We start from the raw sequence: 27,414 nt of genomic DNA on the forward strand, positions 1-27,414 counted from the left end.
ACGACCCCGCTTAAGCGGAATAAAAATTTCACTCGCGTGTATAATTTTGTTCGATTAGACAAGTAGTATATACAAATGGTTCTTCAATGGCACATTACACAAATATATCAAATTTAACAATTTAACCTCTTCATAAAAAATGTGTTAAATAAAAAGTTATATGTACCGTGAAACATTTTTGTGTGTGCATGAATGGGCATGAAAGTAAAGGAAAAATGTAAAAAATTTCATGAGGTAAATAAAAATGAAATAACAGATAGATCAGATACAACCTTTTTGAAAAAAAGGGGGGTAACCTTTCTCCGTAGCATTACGAATTTTAAATGTTTGTTTAGCTGTTCTGGTCACCACTTATACTTTCTGAATTTTCTTCGTCTCGCTTGGGTCCTCAAAATGGCAATCGTCTTTTAAATTTTAGATTGAATATTCTCCAATGCAAAATGTCATTTTGGAATCAATATTTAAGCAATGATTGCAATAACATTTCAGTATGTGTAAGGCCTTTGTAAGTACGTCGTTCAACCAACAAAATCGTTCTTTTGATACAGAAATTTCATGATGTTTGGCATTAATGAATTGAATAGTTTCATTCAAAGCAATTGTCACGATTGATTCAGTAGAAAAAAAAGGGGGACACAAATGTGTACACACTATCGATTACCATGTAATTGACAGGTAATAGTGAGTAAAAACTCTGTAAGACACGAAACATGACTCACAGATGCTTTGAGTACTCATATTGAAGCGTTTCAAACAGCAATCACACTTTATTTGAGCATTTCCGTGTCGTGTCTGTTAGTATACTATAGGTGACATATAGAATGAGAAGTCGAACGTTCGATGATAATGTCACTGTGCTAATACACGGAAAGTGAAGGTAGAACGTTTTATGTTTTAAACATAGCACTTAAAATTAATACATTATAGCTTTTATGTCATTTTCCCATAAAAAAATTGCCAATTACAATATTTTGTAGCATATAAAATTCGAACGTATATGAATGTGAGAAAACGTATGTGATTTGCACAGCATATGATTTTATGTTCAAGTGTAGTATAAGGTAGTATAAGTATATACGTATGATGAAGAATATAACGAATAAAAAACGCTGCAATAAAACTTCAATTTATGTTTATTCGTTCATTGTCACTTACTCGGCTGTAGATATATATAATATATATTATTTTTAATGGAAAACCTTTTCAAAGAGCTTTATTTTATGGACCATTCGGTTGAAATAGCTTAAACTTTGGCGATATCATAAATTTTCAAGTGCATCATCGTAAAGTTTTGAAATGGAAATGGATTTTTTTATATACGATTCGGTGATGTCCTTGGTCCTTGGTTCAATATACGATGCTGACGATAAAAACACACTAAACATTTCTAGTTTTCAGCATAGAAAAAACGAACTACAAAATTTCAACTAGTTATATCTGTATGGATGAATCAGTGAATTAAATTTTATTTTGCATCAGAACCCAATCGGAAAATTTCTTTGTGTATACGGTGTGCGTTTGATTCACCATTTTAATGAGAATTGTCTTGGGTGATTCTTTTTTTTTGGATTGTTGTTGGCAACGGTAGAAATTGTTGCGAAGGATTGCAATTGGAGCAATTTCGATGATAGTACCCTTTCCATTCCCATCTCTTATACTGCTGAATTTCTTGCGCTGTTGTCTTAAACTTTCGAAGGCATACGACATAGAATACGGCATCGTATACGACTGACCAATTTACGTACACCAGGACACCTTCTATACTTCTCGATGGGAGAACTAGACGGCAATTCTGAAACTCCATCAGCAAATAGGCAATAAATACGTACTTTCGACTGAAATGGTTACTAAATCATTAACAATTCGATGAATAGCCGATTGTGCCTGCTTGTACATACTTGTAGAATGAAGTGCGTTGTATAAATTGCGATTGCCTCGTCCAATACCCTCTCTAGCAAACAAACTACTTTTATTAAGGTGGTGAAATCAAGTAGACTTTGGAATTTACATGTACATTACAGCGTAGTCAGTTGTCAGTCAAAATGTAGAATAGTGTTTGTAGAATACAAAGAAATAGGGTGGGAATTTGACACAGAGAGCTGAGAGTTTGTTTGCTAGAGAGAGTATTGCCTCGTCCAAGTGACGCAGTCTGTGGCCGATATAACTTGGATATGTTCTTGAGTGTCATGTTTTGGCACTGTTTCGATGAAATTTTAATTTACCGCTCTTCATTGGTTTGGTTGTCTCAAAAACACTGGTCAGAAACAATTTTAAAACGCCCTCACTTGGAAGGGCTGACATTTAGGGTTTAGAAAAAAAGTCAGGATTCGGCACATTTCAAGCGAATGCGTTATCCATGGCCTTGTCCTACTAGTTGATTGTACGCTTTGCTGTTGTAACGTTGGCCGAATAATTTGTATTGTTTCTGTTTTTTTGACTTGAGTGCTTCCAATTCCAACGAATACGGACGTGAGTCCTTATTGCACAATTATTGTTCAATTGCACTGAAACCGCCACACCGTTGGTCATTATTGCAAATGCGAATTTTTTATCGTTTCGTTCCAATCGGAGCACTTATCGAAAAATTTGTGCCAGAATTCAGTTGTATAGTTATGTTCGCCTTCCTTGGCCGTTTTCGTATCTTTTTTGCAATATCCCGTGGTCACAACTTTAGAATGATGTAATATGAGCAATAGGAACATGTCTCTGCCAATTTGTATGTCTTTCTTGAGATTCTTACAGTAACAGAAAATGTTCAAAGTTGTTGCGCGATCTTCAGTTGAATATTTGTGAGAGAGGGTGACGCCTCGCCTGTCTTCCTTATCAGGTGTATTTTATGTGCTTTACGTTAACCAAATAGTTTATTTTGAACTATAAAATATTAAAATGAAGAAACTTGTTCAATGTACCACGTCGTGCCACTTCCAGCGTATTTTTGAAGAACGTTCTATTATGCATTGTATCTAGAAAACACAATTTTCTATTTTTCAAATTAATCAACGACTGGTGTCAAAAAACAATATATTAGAAACAACAACAACAACAAAATTAATAAACAAATCGTTGGATGCTATCTCATATCTCATATTCATCGTATAAAAACGGGCAATGGATGGAGTTTTCAAACTTTGGATAAAATATCTCGTAACTGAATTGTGCAACTTTTATACAAGTATAGACATACGTTTGAGGTAAACTTATTTTCATTTTTGTTTGCTTACTTGGGGCTTTTTTTGCGGTTTAATAACGCTACATGAAACACTGTAAGATTTTATGGTTCGCTGTAAAACATTGTTTTTTACATACAAAATGATGTGGTTTATCACATAAAAAAAACATAAATAGCTTAACCTAATTGCCAACGGGATATATTATCTTATGCTATATCGTACCTATATCTTGCAAAAATAGACGCTCCAGATCACTTGAGATTTGTTTTAATAAAAAACAAAACAAAACTAAGCCGATTTTGTTTATGGTTTATACATTGATTGGATTAAGTAATTTTCCGGACAGTAATGGTTTCATTAGAACCATTGAAACTTGCTTTGTACGCATAATAGTACGTTATAGCATCAGGATAAAATAGTTAGGTTTTCACCCAGGTGGTTCGAAGTTGTAGTTGACATTTTTCTATTGTAAACAATAAATTTGAATTTGACATTGAAAACAGGAAAACTGTAGCAAGAGGAGTCTGTTCGTCCATGTTTGCAATGCGAAAATCTGAAGATGGGTACAAATACTTCAAGAGTTTTTTCTGAGAATTCGTAATAAATTGAGAATGTAAGTCGTCAGATCTACAAGAATTACCCTGGATGATTGTTGTTCAAAATAATTGATTTCAATAGAAAAGATGGTTTTACGGATGGTTTTAAAATGTAAAGTAAGTCTTAAAACGACAAATCTGAAGGTGGTGTACAACAATACAAACTCAGGCTTTCATTGACAGGTTTTCTGCACGAATTAAATTTATTTTCCTGGTCTGGTAAAAACTAGAAACTACGGATCTAATGATTTAATTTGTCATGCTGCACAGAAAAACGGAGTCAAATGATACAATCACTATCGTGTAGACATAGGTTTCAATAAATTACCTCACGTTGTGTTCGTAATTAATTAGCCCATTAAATACACGTTCACCTACCAAATAGTTTGAACCTATTTTACAAACTATTTACCGAATGATGAATCTTTTGCCATAAAAATAATATTTCTGTCCCATCCAACTTTGCTCAAACGTCGGAATAATTATAAATAGGAGAGAAAGATAAATGAAACTTTGAGTCGTATACTATTTTACATCGCTGTCGATTTGCATAGATGTATTTTGCGTGTGTACCATATATTGTTTGTCATTTCCATATACATAACGTCAAATCAAATTTATGTACAGACGATGAAGTTATGATTGAAAATATACTTAGTATACTGAAAAGGTCATATAAAGTTCGTAAAGCCCCATGCAATGTAGCATAAATGTTTTATTAAAATCATTCTCATGTTTCTAACTTACCATGGCATTTCGTTCATCCATCAAATAAAATTCTGCACTCGCACTGCCAGTGTAGAAGAAAGGGGTTATCGCGAACTATAATATGTATGTCAAAAGGATGAACGATTTTCACTTATTAGATTATGATATCTATTACGATATGGTGTTATTCACTAGGTGTTATACACCTGAACCTGATTTCAAATGTAAGGTATACCACAAACTGTTTCAGATAAAAAAGTGTATCCACAACGAGCACGAATGTTTCGTAGAGTTATGTCCATAAGTATATTATGTTCGTCTTTCCTATAATCGGAAATACTATACGCTTCATGTGGTGCAGGAGTTACTTTCTGACAAAATTTTATTTTATAACATGAAGTGTGCACGTGTGGTCAAATGAAATGAATAACCTCTTTTATCATCGCAATTGTAAATAGAACGAGGATGCTCGAGCTCGGATCATGTGTAGATTTCAATTTTTTATGCAGGTCCTTGAGAAGCAGTTTGAATGAATTCAGTTATAAATTGTTACAACAACTCAGACAAGTTTATCAAAAAAAAATATTTGAGATTTTTAAATGTATTCAGCCTACAGTGAACGACATCTCAAATGTCTCACTGTCAAATTTTTCTGAGAATTTTATTGTGTCATTGCAAATTCACAATGACATTCTCTGAAAAAAATGTCAGTGAGACATTTGAGATGTCGGTCACTGTAATTTCCTATAAAAATTCTTATTCAAATAACGTTCCTCTGAGACCACAGCTATACTTCCTTTCCAACAGAATAAATCGGTCAGATATTCTTATCAAATCAATTTCATAGAAAGAAGTTTCAATAAATCAATTAATTGTCCTTGTCACCCCCATCAAAATGTAACAAGAAATATTTTCAACTTCAATCAGGAAAAAACATTTTTGAAAACAAAAGAAAAATCATGGGATGAGAATATGACAATCTGTTGCGGAGGGTAGGTCGGAGCAGATAGGTTATTCAGGCTGAGAATTGAACAATTTGGATTAATTAAAACTTTTCAGAAATTGTAGACACAATTTTTTCGTGAATAAATAATGATTTTATTAATGGGCGATTATTATGTTTTTGTATTTAGATTTTCAATATTTTATGGTGTAATCACATGCTTTGAAATGAAATTGAAAAGAAATTTCCTTTTAAATTCGATGATAAGGAAAGTTAATATTAGGATCGATTTAACGTTACACGAATTGCGGGATAATAAAAAAAAATCATTACGAGAAATACTAGAAAGGTTCGTAAGTTCCACCAGTTTCAATCGAAATGATTTTATTCATTCGATACTACGGGTTGCCACAGCAAGCATTACCACATGACTACAATATTACATTATGTACGTCGTACATAGCATGTGGTACTATAGCATGTGGTACTATAGCATGTGGTACTATAGCATGTGGTACTATAGCATGTGGTACTATAGCATGTGGTACTATAGCATGTGGTACTATAGCATGTGGTACTATAGCATGTGGTACTATAGCATGTGGTACTATAGCATGTGGTACTATAGCATGTGGTACTATAGCATGTGGTATGGATAGCATGACTGGACTGAAATTGTCGTATCATACAACTTCACAACTGTAATATGAGATATGACTGGAAACGTGGTATTTTATTTCGACTTTTGGCAGTTGGTTTCCTAATCATGTAGGTAATTTTCGTGTCGTTCGTATCTCTTATTGGAGTTTAATTTTTGTAATTTTTTTTAGGTCGAAATAACTGATAAAATCGTTCCAGCGAACTTAGAATCCTATCCACCTATTGTAATTATAGTATTCAGTTAATCTGTTATTGACAACGACATCAACAAAAAATAAGATTATCTGTAGCTAGGGTTCTCTTATAAACCATAAAGTATAGTCAATCTAAAGAGGTAGTAGATTTTTCGTCAAACATTAGGCGATACTTCAAACGGAAGCAGTAGTAGATTTAATGATGATATCGCGACACGCTTGCCATTTGCAAAAGTTTTAGGGATCCCTACGATTTATTATTTTAATCCAACACATTCTTAACCCATTTCTATTTCGTTTATTAAACATTTTTTTTTTAACTTTGGGACAGACCTATTGTAAACTGTCTACGCAAAATTATTAATCACAATCAAAAATAATTACCGCTATAAAGTCAATGTGTGGTGATCATAATTTTCATTACTTTATATACTAATTTATATGAGGCCAATGAACAATGTCTGGGTGGAGTAAATCATTTTCAACTTTCTTCTGTGTTTGACTTTGGAACGTCATAGAGAAGGGCGAATTAGTAACGAGACTTATATTATATATTTATAGAGTATCATAGCTCCTCAAGTGGATGTAAAAAACGTAAACCATTTCATAGACGGTCTGATATACTGGTACATTCTTTTAGTTGAGGTGGAACTGTATGTACTTGAGTGAAAAAACATTAAGTTTGTGGCGCTCAGGAATGACTGTACACAGTCCTTTGCAAATATAGAGAATGTAATTGTAAATAGTCAGATATCTGAAAGGAATATTCGTATCAGTAAATGAGTGAATTGGAACATCGGGGTTCAATTCATCTTACTTTCAACACCACTCATAGATATTTTCCGAAGTTTCATTTTCGAAATGTATTTTTGCAATGAAAACATTTTTCTTTTGTTTCCATCATCCTTTAACGATTTTAATTTTAAAGATGTCTACAAAGTCTAAAAAAATTTCTTTTAAAATTTCAATTTTTCATTTATCGTATTTACTTTTGAGAATCTTTACAATTTTCAATAATACTCAACATTAATAAGTATCCATTCGCAATGAATATTGAATGCAGTGTGTCTCAAAAGATTTCTAATTAAGAACGTCGTTGCAAATATATTTCCACAAATTACGTCAAACGAAGTTTTGTTTTATTCTTCATTTCCTCTACGATTTATTTTTTATTTCAAAAGCTTTCGCTGCGAACTACATTTTATGTTGATATTTATTTAGCTTTCATATCCAGATCAAACTCGAAATGTATATGGAATATCAGGAACTATATGAAATATAAATTACAAACCGGATGTAATGAAAATTTAATAAAAGATTCTCCAATCAAACATTACTTAATCAGGTTAAAATTTTACAGCTACCCTGCTGTGTATGAATATAAACATGTATATCACGCGACCTGCGTCGGGAAAATACAAAATTTGTGAATATTTGATTATCGTTTTACATAATTTTTCATTTTCTCTTTATTAATTTGACTCTGGAGAGCAATTTGGCACCTGCTGGTGTATAGACATACAAAATTTTAATGCCTGACTAAGATGACTAATTAATTAATTTCGGTCTTTTTTATCATTTTTTTTTGTTTTGTTTTGTGTTGTTCGAACAATTAAATTATTTGCCGTTGGGTGTAAGTGGCTAAGAAGGTAGTCGTTTTCTTTTTCCAAGCATATTGTCATTGTCCTTTGTATCAACAGCAGTCCATTCATTCAATATATATCACTGTTCTTATAACGAAACGATCTAATCGGGACACATATAATTGCAAAAACAACTTTAATTGATCTCTAAGATAAACCCCAATCAAAATGTAAAATCATTAATAAATTTTGTTTATTTCCCATTTCAGAAATCTCAAACCACAAATAGAGTAAATAGGAAAACCGCACTACAATTTGTTCCAGCGAAAATTGATGGAATTTTAAATTGAAAATTGGAATTCTTCACCATACCGATACGTATAGATGTACATATAAATGCAAAAGCAAGTTGTGTAAGCCAATTAATCAAACTTTGATGATAAATACAGAAAGGGAGTATTTAAAACGCCATTGAAATTGAATACACGCTGGGAGCGTATCATCACCGGAATCAATTAAAAATTGATTATTTTCAGTCAGGTGATTTGAAAGAGTGCTTTCATTTCCATTCTTTTTTCCTTTAAATATTGAAATACACGCAACTAAACCGTCACCGATCTACCGGTTCGAATCAACATACCAGTTCAAATCAAAGAGCCGTCATCATCAGATTATGAAGAAACGTCTGAAAACAAGTACAACGAAACGCGCAGCGATGAAAATGAAACGGCTTCGGCCTGTGGTCGAACCAAGAAGCATTTAATAGATGTTAGTGATAAGATTAGCAGCTTTACAATGGAATGTACGAATCGGTTGAATCGTTGTAGTACATGGTTTTGTTCACGCAACAATGATACGAACATAGATCGAACTAGAAGTCCGTCGGTGGATGTATTTCAAGGTCCCGGTCCGAGTCCAGGCAGTGCGGGCTCATGTGGTGATGACAGTGTACCACCAGCGAAAAACTGTTATCGATTGGTAATGTTAGGGTAAGTGTTGACAATGTGTTTTGTTTACTTTCCAAAGCATATGTAGCCCAAGCAATACGGAAACATGCAGTAATGTAACGTAATACGTATAAATTTTCAAAGTTGACTCTCGTCGGCAGTAAAACTGTAGTCAATCAACACATACACTTTTCGTGTACAAAAGGAACTGAAGACTTATCGGCAACGTTGAACACATGCTCACTTCAACGAAAATTAAATATTTCAATTTATTTCTTTCCAACAATTTGGGGAAAACTTTATTCTTCGTGCTGAAAATCTAACTTTTTTCGTACCTTTTTTTTCTTGCGAAAATGTTTATTGCAGCCGGAACATTTCTCAAAATCTCTTTTCTCTATAAATATAAATATACGAAAAACAACTTACCCGAAATCGTTTTGCCGCAATTTAACGTGAAATTTATTTTCGTATTAAAGTACCCTCAATTTTAAATATGTTTTCCATCAACTCGACGATCTTTATTTAAAAAAGAAAGAAAAATAGATTTCGCATAATGCCAAACACCAAAACCGAATCCATAATTTTAACTTTTCATGCTTATTCGAAAGTGCCATAAATTTGTTACCAATTTTCTTTTTCTTAATTTTTTGGGATCGATTTTTTTTTTCCTCTTCACTGATCTATTATAGATTTTATCAACGTACATACAGTTGTTTGTTTTATATTGGAATGAAAATTTCACAGTGCTTAACGGTGTGCCTCACATATATATTTTGATACACATAAGTACGGCAACATTTCCCAAATGAATAACTTTTCGACGTTAACTCTATCATCTGATTGAGTTAGTAGACGTTAATCCTGTGATAAATGTTTTGTTATGTAGAGTAAATGATAAATAAGGGGACATAATAATGTATTTTTGTAACTGAAAGTAAACACAAATCAAACGTGAAATATTATGGCAAAGTTAATGATTTTCCTGCGCTTTTCAGTCTTTTACGCATGGAACTTATGCCGATCCCCGTATTATATTTAAACGTAGATGGACACTTCAAAGCTGTCGCTGTAACATCTTTAGCGCATAACATGTTTTGTTTTACTATGTCTTAAACTGTATAACTTGACGGCAACGAGGGCTTTTAATTTGTTCCATAAATTTTACATGGCTTAAAAGCTTCGCATTTTATGTCGTATTTTCGTCTCTCTTGAATGCGTATGTCGCTTCCTATTATAACATGTAAAATGAAAGCTTTTTTTAGTCGACATTTAATTTAGAATTTTTATGTATACTGTCGCATGTGTCTCACAGTTAATTCAAGTTTCAAGTGTTTAATCCCATCCAGGGTCTGGTTTATTTAAAAATGATAAACTTTTACCTGCTCTGTTTCTCTAATGTTATGTAAAATTGTGTGCATTAATTTACTGTTAAAAGGTGCTCCACAGAGCATGAGGATTAATTGAATGACCCGTAATATGAATTGTTAAAAATAAGTTCAATTTTGTTGCAGAAAAATAAAAAATCCGAAGAATAGAAATACATCGATGCCAACAATACAAACCATTAATAATTGTCATACTACATTCAGTACATTCACATGACATAACCAATTTGTATTTTACATTGTACCGATGAAGTGTAGCCAGTCCAACAATGTAGCTAACCGTTTAATTAAAACAAAGATCCGACTTAGATAAAATCTGTTTTATTAATGATTCGCCATTATTATCAGCCATAAAAATTTAGGTGACATAATTAATTTTGGTGACATAAATTAATTAAGTTTCTCAGTCTTTTATACTGCTATCAACGTTACATAATATAAAGCGCCCAAAACCGTTCCTCATATCACACCGCCTCAGAACGAAGTATAAATTCTTCTACCACCACTCCGTATGTATTATATCAAACATTTTACGAGAAACCACTTTTTCTGATGTCATGCTTTCGTATTGTAAATTATACCATTAATATCTTTTACCAAAGTCTGTCTTATCACGATCTATATTGGTGGCAATGGTCTATAAATAATAATTTGCATGGAAGATTGGGCAAAAGAGTGTTTAGTAATGCTTCACAGACAAAATACATACAATGAAGCGTTATTGATCCGATTCTTTTGATTAACGTTTTCATACTTTCTTAGTTTGCTGGTACACTTTATTGGAAATTGATTCCTCATCTTCTTTATTAGAAAAGAGCTTAGGGGTTGTCATGAAATTTTAATAGAATCTGAACAATGAATGATGTCAATTTATTTTTTTTATTAAAAAAAAAAAGATTTCCATTGGATTTATATTAGTTGAAATCACTGTCTTTGCATTATCGTTGATGTTACGTTTAATACATTGACACAATCGGATTTATTGGGTATTTGTGATTGATGAGTACGATAAGACTGTAAAATATTGCGATTTTTTTTAGTAAAAAATATGATTCGATTGTGGTATGGTGCAGAAAATTTAATTGGCGCCCTTGGTATCAAAATGTTGATCTTTTTATTGTAGACTTTATGTTAAACGTATTTTCCTCAAGCACGTAATATTCGCACATAGTGCGAAAAGTGAAAAAAGACTAATCAAATCGCAAATGCGAATAGCGAAATAAAGGTTCATGGCACTTACTGCGATTATGACGTGAAAGGTTACATTTTAATGATTTAACTTAATACTAGCTTCATTAATTATATGAAGAGCTTTTCAGTCTAAGTCTAAAGTTTAAAAATGCGAATAGTGAAATAAAGACTTATCGCACTATGTGTGCACATGTACAGCCATTTCGAAAAAAATTTGGAGCTTCCAAATAGAAGATTTTTCGCCCTTTATCGCAAATGTCCTTGTGAAGGTTACGGCACTGTCAACACAATACTTTTTGGGGCTCGAGTTAGTTTTTGCAAGATGTGCTTAAGTACCTTGACTTGATGGCGTAAGAACTGAAGAAACGAACTAAGAATAACATAAATCGCAAAAATAATCATCATCATTCACTTGAATATGACACAAACAATTTTTCATATCTAAATGGCAAGTGCCACATTGTGACCCTTTTCAAGTTTTATTCATTTACCTACGATTTCAGTTCATGAGATTATCCCCAACAACAAAAGAGTTGTTTAGCTCCAGAAAAACGTTGCTACATTGTGTGTTTGTGTGTAATGTTATGCGATCAAAAAGTCATCTCGTAAAAATTTGTAAAATATGTTCAAAAGATATACCAACAATGTTGATATCATATTCGCCCAATTGAATACAAATATCATGTCTTTATTGAACCCAAAAACTTTGTCCCACTTTCTTATACTGACGAAATGTGTACGTGTGTACCATACTAATATCATTTTCAACCCTCATTATTATCCTATCGCGATCGGAATTTATTACATTCACTCACAGACAATTTACCAAACTTGAATTCTCCGTTATTTTTCCTATTATCGTATTCATTACCTACCGTCTTAATATTAAAGAAATATACGATAAATAAGCCCTTATGTGCCTGGCTGTAAATATATGGGAAGGGGTAGACGGTAGACACGAGGTTAGACGTATAAATATGCTTGTTGTTGTTATTTAAAAAAATCTAATCAAATCACACTTATTGATTCTTAAATATTTTCTTACAGTTCGGCTCGTGTTGGTAAAACATCATTGGTGTCCCGTTTCTTGGGTGGTAAATTTGAAGATTCGTACACTCCTACCATTGAAGATTTTCACCGGAAATTGTATCGCATTAGAGGCGAGGTGCATCAGTTGGATATTCTAGACACTAGTGGAAATCATCCATTTCCGGCAATGCGGAGGCTATCATTTTTAACTGGTAGGTGATGTTAAACAATTCAAAGGGAATGGATTGGTTGCGAATGAAATTGAATTGTTTGTTTCGTTTTTCTGTGGATTCGTTCTTGAAACAGGAGATACATTATGTACAGGATGTATGGCATGTAAAGGGGGTAGCATTGTGGAATCCACAATGTGGATGATTTCGATTATATTATACTAGAATGTTGCAAACATTCAATCCGAATTTATTAGGTTTTCTCTCATTCCATATTGTTAATAACAATTGGGAATACATGCAAAATCCTTTTTATTGAAGATTTGAATTTTATTCCGAGCCAATGAAATGGAAACACCATTGTATTTGTGAAAGTAAATAGCATTCTGTTCGCTTCAGTAGAAAATGAATATTCCCGATTGTAGTATGGACGTGCACTATATTTAATGTCATGGGCTACGGTTGCAATTTGGTAAAATGAAATATGCAGATGAGTTTCTAGGAAATGTGTCGACCGCAACGTTGGTTTATAAATATAAAAATTTATGAAATCAACAGGTCGTCCTCGTTTTATGCTAATTCCACGTCCTTATCACAATAGTGTACTGTGATGCAAGTCTGGTACGAACAAAACTTATAATATAAACATGAGATTGTCGTCGGCAAGGATTTTTTGGCTAACCTACTGGGAGTACTCTTCCGAGTACTGAATCACAAATAGAAAACAACCTTCTAAAAATACTCACGTGTGTGACAACTCCCATAAAAATGGAAAAAGACAGATAAAAGAACGAAACGATCATCCTTCGGAACTAATCTGTCAAATTCACCAACGACGACTATTTTATATTCAAAAAGTTTTAACAATTTTCATCAAAGAGACCATTAAAATGATGACTGATTTCGACAAAACTACTGCATTACTATAATTGCTCAAAGTTTTTATACCACTTTTAAGTGGAACAATCAGTGTGGAAGAGATAATTCACAAAGTGTTAAAGTTTTGAATAATGCTTCAACAGAAACGTCTCCCGTTTCATCTAAAGCAGTATAAAGGAACTAAATAAAAATATTGGTTCGATAAAGCACTACTTTATAGACTACACTATTCTGCCTCGTTTATTACGTCTCCCAACTGCTTTATTTTTATTGCAATGTTTACCAATTCGTCTTTACAAAAATAAAGCGAAACTGTCTCTTATTCGTCTTTTTGAATCAATAAGTTTTTAAAAGTTCCGGTGTACGTGCACCACACAAAAAAATGATAAAATGTATGGGAAAACTACTACTAAAAGTTTAAGTGTCATCAAAAATTTAAATTTAAAAATGTTATTATCCCAGCAAATCAAATATTCATTTTGTCACATGAAGTTACCCTTCCATGACTGTTGCGGCGCTCCCTCTTTGTATGTTTATATTGAATCTCTGGTTTAAGAAAGATTTGGAACATAATTCGTTACTTTTTATGGTGATCCTAAATCCCATGTCGATGAAAAATGCAATGGTTTCTTGGAAACAAATGGTAGTTCTTTTGCTTATCAATAACGCATATTTTTTAACTTTCCTTCTTGGTTTTTGTTGAACTACGAACCAGTCTAATCATTAATCTATACGTCTTCTCTAGATAAACCATTCGGTTCGAACGGTGCAGGCACATTGGTAAATTTTTAAGCTAATTTAATAAATCTGTTTAAATCGACGTGAGGTACCGAACACATTTCTTTTGTTAATATGTAACACTAACTACTAGCACGTTGAGGACATTGACGTTGAGGTTATTTTATAATATACCTACTATCGAGGCGCTAAGGTTGTTCAATTGGGAAATAATTGCGATAGTTCTACAATATTAGAGTGTAGATATGGAACTTGCAATGTATTGTGGTGGGTGAAAATAATTGAATAATCAAATGTTTTCGATGAACTGACCTAATTTTGTTGGTAAGTAATCATTACAGCTTGACACATATTACAGAATATACGACAATGATTATTTTCTGAGCCTTTATTGACAATATGTTATATGTTCCAATATAAACAATAAGTTGGTTCATGGCTGTGATTATAACACAATATGGTTTTATGTAACATGTCATATATCGTGTAGAGAAACTGATTGAAAATCAGTATTTATTCTATTGTTTGAGTCAATAAGAGCCCGACAAGTATAAATATACTTTTATTTGTTATGCTTCCAAAAACTTCATTTTCCAATATTCCAATATATTGTTGGTTGGTCTATAATAACAACAATACCAAGAGGAAAATCCTAAACATTTTTCATGCAGATCGAATGAAGTAACAGATTCGATAATTATATTAACGATGTTCTTGACGTCTGTAAAAGATCTATCAACAATTCAAGATCTGTGTTTCCTTTCTCAAATGTCAGATTGTATAATTTTGAGAGAAAGCTTTCTCATCGGCTTTCTCAAAATTAGTTCTGGTACATTTAGTTTGCTATAGAAATTCAATTCAACAATGCGCTGGTTAGAGAAACGGCTAGTCATCTGCTATCATTTGTTGTAGTTTCTTAGAATTGTAACATATAATGGAGCTACATGGTGCACCTAATTTAAGAAATTATTTGAAAATAAATGAAATTGAAAAAATTGAAGTTGATGGCAGTAATAAACTATTAGCATTGCCTAGTGATCTCTTATATAGGGATATGTACGATGAAAGTATTGAGATAGAGAGATAGACCATTTACAACAAATGAAGTAATAGATGAAATGATTTTGTTGCGAAACATTTCTGAAAGGTTAAACCAATTTAATTAGTTGTTTTTCTTACTGGATGCCAGATTGCACATACAAGCCGAACTTTATGACGTACCGACGCACATTTTTGTAATTTGGTTATGAAAAGAGAAAAATCTTTATTTACTGAAATACTGAGCTACATTTCACAATTCTTTGCAGCACTAGTACGTTTTGATAAATAATCATTCAAACATTTACATCTCATTAAATTTTGCATTACTTCAGTACTGGTTACGGTGTGTTATTACATATTGTGTGGTCTCACGTTGCATAACGTACACTAAAACGACACACGAAACGTTCACTTTTCGCAACCGAATTACAGAAAAGTAAAAAATGATTCTATCGGTTCAATTTCAATTTGTTATAGAAAGGAAATTCATATTCCGAAAATGGAAATGAAATTTGTATTGAAACTGAATATAAGCTCAACGTGTACATTTTGATGGGTGGTTGACGCTATGTATAATATAACATAATCCTTTGTTTAGTTAAATGGCACTATTTAATGCGCATATCTTTCAGATGTATTTATTTAAATGTGCGGAAATAATGCGATAGGTAGTAGCAGTAGTAGTAAAATTTGAATAATCAACAAGCCCGAATATGTATATCACTATACTCCTTAATTAAATAATGAATTAGGCTTATGAATGTGTGGGATGGTTAAGCATATTATATTGAAAGCTAGCATAGAGATTGCGGGTTGGCCTTTGGTAGATAATGAGATATTTGGTTCTTCAAAAAGAAGCCAGTTGTTGTTGTTATGGTAAAAGGTAATACTATATGAGTTCATAAATAATGTGATAAAGTGATTTGCGGATTATGATTGATATACATACAATGAAATCTACTGGAATTTGATATAGTGCTGCCTTTATGAGTATTCAATTAAATTGAATGTTAATATGAGTTATGGGTTGATTTGTTTATATTAATGTTAAAATATCTTGGCAGTACGTGTTATCTCATTTAATAACTGAATAAATGGATGATATAATGTGTTAGCTGTCATCGACAGTGGAATAGAATAGAATTTAAAATGTTTTGCGATTGATTCGATCTGAATTTATCTAAAGACAAGAATTTAAAAATTAAAATTAAAATCAATTATTGGTAATTTTGTTTAGAAACGCATCGCGATATCATGATTAAATCTGTAGAATGTATGATTGTAGGATCTGCATCAACTCCTTCAATCTAACAATTTTCAAGAAATTTGTGAGAAATCAGAACTTGTTTATCATTTTGTTCGTCGATGTCGATAACAGTACAAATGCAAAGGTTAGTCCTAAGTCCTTGCAAATTATGAAAAAATATACTTTAAAATGTCACAGAACTTAAGAAATTAACTTTTGACAGATCTTACCTGTTTCCCAACGTGTTCTACCAACGCACGTCAAAAAGTACTCTATTTGGCAGCTGTCATTAATAGCACTTTTGCTTGAAGTGCGTTGGTTTTACAAAATCTGAATCTGAATGTAAAGTCACCTCTTGTTTTTTGTAACTTGTGTATCCGAGACTAAATACGTTTCCATTTTAATGTATCGCCTTTGATTGCTTTGATTGCTTAAGCCCACTAATAAATAGATAGTTCCCCAAAAGAGATTATATCTTCGGATTAGTTCCACTGTGTATTTGTTCCATCGGAAGATCAACTTAATTTACCATTTTAACAATTTCTTTTAAGGCCATTAGTCTGCCAGTCACAATCGTATAATACTTCGCAAACCACTTCTAATCAATTTACTCGTATGTTTAAATGAATAAGAAAATCTCGTAAGATTTATAAATCGTTTGCCTTGACTTATTGCAATGCTGTTAATAAATCCTAAACACATTCGGAAAAATGTTTCCATGCATGGAAACATTTGTATCTTCTACCTACAACAGTGGCACTACATTTTACTCAATGTCCTTTTTCCTACATTTATTATTTATCGCTCTTTACAGCTGCTGCGGCAAGATTATCATTAATACGAAAAGGAATATACCGTTGTAGTCTTACGGGAATGTGTAAGAGTAGCGTGTATGTAGCCATGAGGTTTATTTTTCAATTCCCAAGTCGCTACTTAAGCATGTACAGTAAGTTAATGGTGTATCATTATACCAGTTAAATATACAAAGTGGAATCTTTATATGTGTGAGTAAGTTCTAGGTTCTAATACGTTGAAGGTGATACGTTTATACGACAACATCAACGCAAAATATGTTGATAATTCAAACTGGGATGGAAGATTCCTCATTACGGTTTGGCATTCATTTGCAAGTTTCCGTTTTAATTTAACAGGAAATTAGAAAATTCACATCACTCCGTTTTGATGGAACAGGATATTTCTTCAATTTACCAAACAATTTTTAATGTGAAAATCAAATTGGAAATTTGTAGGGAATTCACATGCAAAAGCTGTCAATATAATATCACCGACAAAATCTATGAATTTTCACCGCAAAACCCTCCAAATTTCCTATAAACTCAAGCCATCCGAAAATAAACTCATTTGTCATATCAAATTCACATAGTCAAACAAACATCCACCCACAAAACAAAAACAAAAAAATGATGAACAATCAAGTATAGTGATGATAAATTAATGCAAAAATAATTCACCATAACTCTGAAAAATTCATGAACATCCTTTGCTCCTGAATAATTCATTCAATTTTTCATTTTTATGTCATTCAACATTATTACCATATTGCGGGTTCCAATTGGCATCAGGTGCCCTTATCACAATGGTGATATAGAGTAGATTTATACAATTTGGGTACAAATAAATGGAATTTTGAAGATGTTATTGGACGTGTATGTGCTGCGGCTCGTTTTCGTTTGGTATGGTTATTATATCTATTGACTGTATGTTCGGCATATTTTTATCAACTACCTACAACAGCAGAACGTACAGACATCTTCAAATTGATTGTATTGCCATAAACAGTCAAGTAAACTGTAAGCTCATTTTTCCTTAGTTCTATTTCCTTCAAGTCGAATAAACGGAGCAAAAAATTGTAACTAACGAAATATAACGGTCCTAACCAGGGCTTCCTTTGTGTATCATAATTCTGAAAATTCTGAATAATTCTGAAAAAGTCCCGAAAATTTCCTAAATGGGTTTCAGATTGTTTTCACAATTATTTGAAAGGGAAATTATATTCGACCAATATTTTTTGATCGACGATCATTGGAATTTTTCATTTTACAAATATTTTAATTCTCGCTACCGTTATTATCATCAAATTGGTACCAATTAGATGGAAATATTGGTAAATGGAATTATTTTTAACGCTCAACCCAAAACTAATAACGTTCGATTATTACCATACTTGTTTGAAATTTTCAAAATTATGATCCCCAAAAATAAGCCTCGGTCCTAACTCATCCAATGTAAAAATCGAGTGATCTCGGACTTCTAGGGATTATTAATTTAGGATTAATATGGAATTATTTTGAAGTTGGTGACCCATCGGTAAAAACACTTCGACATTTTTACGGATTCCAATGATTATTTGAAAACTAAGGCTGCAACTATGATTCATTATTACGCACATATTTACTGACTGACGAACATAATATATTGGATATTTTTCTAATTATGAAACACACCTTTGTTGTTGGTCTCAATTATTCTTTCACTTTTGCCGCTTTAAACTAAAAATGAAATAAATAATGGGACGTTTCATTTTTAACCCAAGTTATGTAATGGATTTTACATGCTGAGGGTTTCGAAAGAAGTGCTTAAAACATGAAAAGTACGGTTTTCAACGCATGTAACATGTAAAATCTTTTGCATTTCTGCCTATCTTTGATATTCAACTATTCTGTACGTGATGGACACTGATAACATTATTTTTTAAACTAATTTTTAAATGTTTAATCGACTTCAGTGGAATCCAGTAGTGAGTGGGACCAACCAAGATAATGTTTCTTTGGAATCGATCCCGATCAAAAGCACAATGCCAAGGGGAACGTGGAAAGAATGATAGTGCTTAATTACAACCAGACCCACCCTCAGTGAACATTCCAAAGTTCTGAATTGTTACCTAGTAATTATTATATTCCATGTGAAAATGAGCCATCAGTGTAGCTAATTGTATTATCGAATGTGATTTAACACTGAACTGCACCCCATTACCGTGCCGTTTAGTAATATAATGTGACTTCACACTTCCATTTAACAGCTATTAGCGTTTCAAACAAATGATATCTTACCGTATATTGTCAACAAAAAATTTACTGTCTAAGCTTCACCTACCGTAACCATTACCATATTCCTCCCTGTTTCCTGTACCACGCACGTGCTTTAAAATGCGAAGTTTTCCTTCTCATTTATTTCTCCGTGTAAAATGCTGATGTGAAGGATGTTACCCATAACATCAGGCACGGGAGATAGATATTTTTCACCTTATTATTTGTTTTTTCTTGTGTGTTATTCGTCTTGTGTGCTTCTTTTTTGAATAATCTATCCAAAACTTTTTTCAAGCTCGTCCTAAATTGATTTTCCTTTTTTTTCTCTCGGCCAAGAATTTATTAGATTAATTTCGAGCTCCTCATGCATTCACATCGGCAACTCGATGAATAAATGAACCCTTTAGGTTGAACCAATTTCTTTCTACCTAAATATTTGGTTCATTTAACAACCGCATGAACAAAATGCTTTCGTGTGTACCTTTTATATACCGAAACAAAGTGAAGTCAAGCGTTTACAATAACATCGACACGAGGTGTGTGGTGCTACTTAGTGGTAGTTTATTGAATATATTGGATTAGAAGTCAAAACATGGTTAAATTAGTTTGCTTTTCACCCTCAGCGAGGATGTATGTTGTAGCAATAATAACATTGCCTTCCGTCAATTGTTGTTCTTGTTTCTTTGCTCAGGTTGTGTGTAATTCGATGGCCTTTGAGAGTAACATTTTCAAACAAAAATGTTTTGCGAAAATCAACTTGTAACATCGATAAATAGCAAATTTTTGTGGAAACGAGGTTTTGCTAGCATGCAACACGCTTCGTTTATCACAATGGACGTTAAAATGCTCAGATTCACAAATCACAGTCACGTTCATCTGTTGGCTGATACATTTGAAGTTTTTCTTTTATGTTAGTTATGCTACTTAACTTTACTATACTATACCATATACCTGTGGTTGTTAGGTAGCACTTGAAATGATTTTTTTCTGGAAATATTGTGTAAGAAGGACGTCAAAATCTTGCATCTCTTTTTCACTAAATTTTTATGCGCTGAGGGTAGAGGTGTACTTTCAAATAATTTAACTTTTAACCTATTGTTTTCTTCATTTTAGGCGATCTTTTCGTGCTATGCTTTAGTATGGACTCCAGAGAATCATTTGAAGAAGTAATACGGTTAAGGGAACAAATATTAGAAACAAAATTAAGTGCCATATCTGGTTCATCTGGACGCTCAAAGAAAAATTTGCCCAAAGTGCCAATGGTAATTGCGGGAAACAAATGTGATAAAGAAATGAAGTAAGCGCCATCGTTCAATATCCGTTTCATTATTTTAATGCATGCTCATAACAACTTTTAGAACGGTACAACGCGAGGAAGCTATTTCATACTGTGCCACCCAGGACTCGGCATGTGTGTTCGTTGATTGTTCTGCCAAAAAATTGCAACGGGTCGATGATTTATTCTACGAATTGTTCAATGCTGCAAATCTTCCACCCGAAATGGCGCCGAATCATCACAAACGAGTTAGCACAGCATTCGGTTCACCATGTACACTACCGCCCCATGTTCCATCGGATAAATCGAAGAAATACACGCTATCCATCAAACGGCGTCTGAGTGACGCTTGCGGCGTTGTTGCACCGAATGTTCGGCGACCGAGTATTCGCACCGACCTAATGATAATGCGTACGAAAACATGTTCGTTGGGTGACGGTGAAGGGGCCGCATCTGGTGGCTTCGGTAGAATATCGAGAAATTCAAGCGGTTGCGTAATACAATAAAAAAAATAAGTTTTGTATTTGGTGTTTTTTGCATCCAGCATAAAAGTTGACAAAGAAGGAAAACTAACAAAACAAAAAAGAGAAAAATTTTTAATCATAAGGTTTTTTGTGTGTGCGTTTTACTATACAGTAGGTCATAAGAAAATTGTTAAGTTTAAATTTGAATTGAAAACTTATTGGAAATTATAGATCGATTTCAGATTGTTAAACAAAATGTTTTTGATATTCTAATTAAATTTTAAGACACCAACCATGACTATAATTTTGAGTATAAAACATAGGTTTTTTATAAAGAAGAAAGATAAAAAATAAAATTGTAAAAATAAAATTTAAATTTGATCGCGAATAGTGAAAATAAATGACCAGATTGTCCGGACATCCGACACAATAGTTTATTTTCAAGATAACTTAACAAAGAAATATGTGTACAAATAGACACAAAGCAATATCTACACACAAATGTGTTTGTCCTTTTATTTATTACTGACCATTAGAGGTGTGCGGGCCGATGTTTTTTTGAAGCCCGTCCGGCCCGAAGCCCGGTCCGAAATTCATTTTTAAAACCCGGCCCGAACTGGCCCGACGTATTTATAGCCCGTCCAGCCCAAGCCCGATCGGGCCGGATAAAAACTCGGACGGGCCGACATTTTCGGGCGGTCCGAAAGCAAATTTCATATAAAAAAGTGCGCGAAACTTTGAAAATCGGGCCAAAAATTTGATTTTTTAGGTCCGGTCTAAGCTCGGCCCGACAGATTTGAAGCCCGCCCGGCCCAGGCCCGGTCGGGCCTGATAAAAACCCGGGCGGCCCGACATTTTCGGGCGGCCCGCACATCTCTACTGACCATGCATGTCTCGTAGTCTCGTAACAACCAGCACTGGTTCAGCACTATCCCGTTCTACTTATAAATACACGATGTCGCAGTTACCAAAGTGATTGAACTTCTTTTTGTTTAGAAAAATAGTTGTTCTATCTCGATAAGGTAGGCATTTCAATGTTGTTCTCTCAGAAAAGTAACACTTCCTTAAAACCGAATTTAGGGACTGCCCTTAAAAAAAGATATTTCCACTCTAGAATTTGCACGGAAAGTAACACTGAAATTTATTGGATTAATTCAAAATGATGGCACAAAAAAATGGATTTTCCTAATTTTTCAAGCTAAATTATGGAATTTGCACATCGATCTCCGTTTGTCGCGCTGAAAGTCGAGTATCACAAAACCGAAATAAAAACCGAGCTCACAAAAATGCTGTTGGCGGTTTTCCTCGAAACTCGAAAAATCAAATAAAATTTCTAAGATCCAGAGTGAAAACAATTCCATTCTGTTTGTTGAATCACCAACCTTTGTCGTTTATTTTTTGGCCAAGACATTGCCTAAATCGATTTTACACCCGATTTCACATTATATTGTAAATACAGCAAAGTATAGTAACATGACCTAAAGGGACCGAAACCAAGATAAGTTTTTACTTTTTCACTCGTTTTGTTCGTTTCATTCGTTCTGAAAAAAACCTTAAATAAACCCATAACGTCGAGGTTTTACGAACATGAAACTATTGTGAACCGTATCGTTCCTACTTTTAAATACTTTTAAGAAATATGAACGAATTTTGCAACATTTCTCAAACTCTTATAAATTCTTCAGAATATTATTGTTTCTAGTCTGCGCTAGGATATCACCTCTAGTCTATCATAACAAATCTTTTACCTCATTTGTTAGGGCATGTATCGGTAGTGGAAGAAATGAATCGGTTGGTAAAGAACCACACTCGTTTTTTACAGTAAAAGAACTTTCAAGATTGACTAACTAAACTTAGAGGCTTATACATTCCAGGTGTGTACTTCCCTCTAATCTGCAAATATTAGCTTCGAGTCAATGTTTCAACTCAATTGCGCTTTTGTTTTCATTTGTTTTCCACTACTAAATTGAGTTGCAACTTGCGAGTGTGAAACATTAAAATATTTGGTGGACAAAAACCACAAGCGGTAAATTGGTACGGCTCTGAATTGATAGTTGAGTTGAGAAATTTCTTACCGGTGAAGACATTGTTGGGATACGCTGGATTCTACACCTACTAATTTCGCTAATAGTATATATTCAATATTTCCAATTTGAAATTTCAAAAAAATGTAATGTTGAACAGCCCTCGACTTGGCACCGCTAAAAAACCATTTTTATTTTAGTTGCGAGAATGTGGAATATCGAATTTATTTCAACGTCGTCGTTCGGTACAATTAACATGAAACGAGTAGTTAGTTATCTAAATGAAATCTAAGTGAATGTCTCGTATTTCGATTCTATAAAAACCAAATTTCATGTCATTTTTTGAAAGAATACTAAAAAAAAATATTTTCTAATCCTATAAATACTTTCCTGATATCACACAAAAGAATTGTATTTTCTCCTATCAAATATTTTATCAATTTTGAAATCCATATTTATATACAATTATAACATTTGATACACCATTTTTCCGATAGATTTAATTGAAAGTTTTCGTTTTGCTAACAATATTTTCGTTTCTTAACTTTTAAGGTATAAAAGAAAAATATGTAAACATTTTTATAAAAAAACAATCGTATTTATCAACTCTATTTTATACTCTAAACTTGTGACAACTTAGATATTGTACTATTAATAGGGGTAATCCCGACCCGAGTTTAATTTTTTATACTCGAGTATAAAATTTTGACAGAACTGGCATATCGTTGAACGGCTCAGTAATTTGGTAACATTTGCCACCAAACTATGGTACAGCCTGTAAATATTTTTCATATGCAGAATGATCACCAGCTGGATCTACTAACACACACTTATTGTATGATAAGCAATCAAAACACATTCTTAACAATGTGTTTACTTCATTCATACGTGTTATGTGCGCGTAGATGACGTTAACGTAGAAATGCACTGTGTGTAGGTTGTCTTTGAATTGTATACAATACAAAATGTTTTTGTTTGTACACCAGCTGGTGATATTCAGCTGGTGCTCATTCTGCATATGAGAAACTTTTAGCAATTGTAGGATCTTGTTGATTTTTTTGATGAAATCTGTAGAGCTGATGTCTCTGAAACTAGAGGCAGTGACTGGAAAAAGTTATTCGTTTTTGTTAATAGTTATTGACAATCGAAACTGTGCTCTCATGTCATTGCACGTGTTCGACGTTCAATGTTTTTAGTTGTCATTCAATTGCGCTACATTTTGGTGAAGAATTTGTTCCAGCTCACAGTCTTTAGCAGAGAAATCAGTTTTACTGATTTCATAAATAAAATCAAGATACTTTGGTGGTAGTTATTGTCAAATTACCAATCAATCAATTAATCTGTCAAATATTTATACTTTATACTCGAGTATAAAAAATTAAACTCGTGTCGGGAATACCACTAATCTAAAGAAGAGGAAGAAGAAAAGTTAAACTAATTTACCATAAAGTTCTATAAGCCAAAGAAAAACTACTTTTAAAATAAACTCAACATACATGACCAATCTAGTCAAAAATATCGATAAAATATCAGTTAGTCATTTACCATAAATTAATCAATTGAAAAGTTTGTGGGATAATGCAAATCTTCTTGCAAAAAAGAAATTGAAAGTTTTACTGCAAGAGATGTCAATACGTACGTAAATATATCATTTCGGTAGTTCTATGGTTTGTTGTATAGATTTGAATCGAATCATCCGTCTTCAGCATGCTTAATAAAGTGAAATTGTTGAACACTTTACCAGAAACTTTTTCACACAATTTATTTACTTAAATTCCTATGGATACAATTTTTTGGAATCAAAGTACAATTTACTTAAACATCTACAACTTCACTTTGTTAAATCAACTTTAACATAAGATCTCATCCATTCAGTATCAGTTTGGTTGGAAATTATAGCTTTGTCGGATCGAGAGTTTTGGTATCCGAATCCGAGTGAATGTTTACATATCTGAATTTTCATCCATATCTACTTTAGCAGCGATGAAAATTAAACTGCAAAAAGTTATCGAGAATAACATTCAGTTCTGCCTTACCAGAACTTATGTGATTCTGTAGTTTCAAACCACTATAGTTAAATGAAATTCTCATGTTTTTAGTATGATAGCTACCAGTTCGATTCTGCTTTCTTAGTCAGTTCTTTCGTTTTCCGTCATATCATGGTCATGGGTGACATTATGATTAGTGCAATGATAACAGACATAGCTAGTCGTTGCTAAATTGGTAAAGATAATTTTGCATATTGAGTCGCTACTTGAATACGTCCAAATCAATTAAAGTAATAAAGAAGTCACAACGCGATTAGCAGTAAGTTCTGTAAACATTGACGAATCCAAAAACTTTTCTCAACTTTTTTACTAGTTTACATAAACAATTTTAGTATTTTATTCATATCAACGCAATAAATCGTTTCAAGAATACAATTTCTTGCATAGTGTGTTACATTTATTGGAAGTTATGGCATGTGGCTTCTGAAGAAAGTTAAGTAAAACATTTTTTGCATTAGAGTAACAGTTACTACAAAGCAAATTTAATTGTTGATTGATTGAGTTTTAGCTATTACAGTTAATTATAATGTTATTTCAAGCAGCAATTTAAGATAAAATCTATTAAAGCTGAACAAAATATAAACCTTACAGAAACAAGTTGTAGTTCATTAGCTTTATTAGCTTTATTTAAAAATTTAATAAATTATACAAAGTTATCTGCTAAATTGTCTTTTATTTGTTGGTACATTGAGTGGCGGTTCGTATATTGAATGTAAAATCTCCATTGGAGATGGATGTAAAAACCTTCTAAACAAGCTTCCAAAGGATTTCACGTGGGGCTTGAGTCTACAATCTACAATATATTAGGCCAGTTATTTCACTCTACACTCTACAGTAAGCAGTAACTCCGAGTATGAAGGGAGCCATACTAAAACATCAAACGTATGATGGGACAAAAAAAAACAGAGAGTCGCACGAATATTGCTAAGTATTGCGAGATGAGTTTACGATGTTATTTATACAGGAAATGATCAGAATAAAAACAATTATTCAACTAGCAACAAACTCTAATAAAAATGCTAACATCAAGCAAAATCAGTCCATAGCTAAGCCCAAAGTTACCTTTCTTTCGGTGATTCCAGCTGGTACTACCAGCCTGGTAGTTAGTTGTCCAAGGTCCGACAGCCATAATATGTAAAACATTTTTTTTAAACTAAGAAGCTATTGCTATAGAGTCTCTCTATACACTACCTCATTCGTTGAATAAAAGAAATTTTTTCAACAATTTTGGTCAAGTCAAAGCAATACAACACTTTGTCAATACCTCATTCTATTAACCGAAGGCCTTTCTCCAGAAATTGACATTCCTTTATTAAGTATGGTTCTAAAGTGGCTGGCTTTGTGCACAATATGTGAAAATTGCCAATACGAGCCTGAGGAAAAGTGAACTAAAAAGTATTTCGAAAGTTCATGAATATCCAAAGAATACTATTTCGTTTGCTTCAGGCTTCTGGACAGAGAGGAATTATGGTTGATTAATTGACGTTATATAATGTAAGACAAATGGATTTTATATGCACCCTCTTAAAATACGCATTATACGCGTAACATACTTTATTTACAGCAAAGAAGGCATCTCCATTATTTTTATTGCTGAATAGGCAGCTTAAAGCGAATAAAATGAAAATTTGGTATTTTTGGTTGTGTGCCGTGCCGATGCTTTCAGAATACGATTGAACTGAATCAAATTATGAGAAATTTGGTATGGTAGTAAGTTACAAGTGGTTTTTGTAGTAGAAAAGCTTTAGAGGTAACTGTTATCGAAATTATTATTTTCGTTTTTCAATTGTTTTAGCGATGACTAGCAAGGATTTCCGATGTTTCGCCCACAATGTTTATGTATGTAACTCTTAACAGAAAATTCGTTCACTCAAAGAAAAGTTGTGCCCACGGCAATTATAACGACACTCTATTATAATTGGTACTAAGTGATGAACGTAAAGAAGAAAATTATAATTGCAGTAACAATTATTGGAAAAGTGGATAACGTTGAAAGGTCGAGTTTACGAGAGAATTTTGGATGATTCGAGGAGAAGCCGACGTACCTTGTTATTTTTTATACTGAGTTATGTACA

The 27,414-nt window shown here is 33.0% G+C and overlaps 1 protein-coding gene across 2 annotated transcripts in view; it reads left to right on the plus strand.

The window, feature by feature from the left end:
• LOC119083338 (GTP-binding protein Rhes-like) overlaps positions 1 to 22,726 on the plus strand; it is a 42,661-nt gene extending 19,935 nt beyond the window's left edge. Inside the window, exons 2-6 of one of the 2 annotated variants that reach the window (XR_005088844.1) lie at positions 8,124 to 8,843; positions 12,425 to 12,618; positions 20,641 to 20,824; positions 20,886 to 21,805; positions 22,168 to 22,726. Coding sequence is in view for 1 of the 2 variants with exons in the window: in XM_037193033.1 (XP_037048928.1) it covers positions 8,650 to 8,843; positions 12,425 to 12,618; positions 20,641 to 20,824; positions 20,886 to 21,309 (996 nt within the window). In the remaining variant the exon portion in view is untranslated. Of the gene's footprint in view, positions 1 to 8,123; positions 8,844 to 12,424; positions 12,619 to 20,640; positions 20,825 to 20,885 lie in introns of both variants that reach the window. The other variant, XM_037193033.1, reaches the window with a different exon arrangement.
• The last annotated feature ends 4,688 nt before the right edge of the window (positions 22,727 to 27,414 follow it).

The sequence above is a fragment of the Bradysia coprophila genome, unplaced genomic scaffold (assembly GCF_014529535.1).
Source record: "Bradysia coprophila strain Holo2 unplaced genomic scaffold, BU_Bcop_v1 contig_588, whole genome shotgun sequence".
Classification (NCBI taxonomy): Eukaryota; Metazoa; Arthropoda; class Insecta; order Diptera; family Sciaridae; genus Bradysia; species Bradysia coprophila.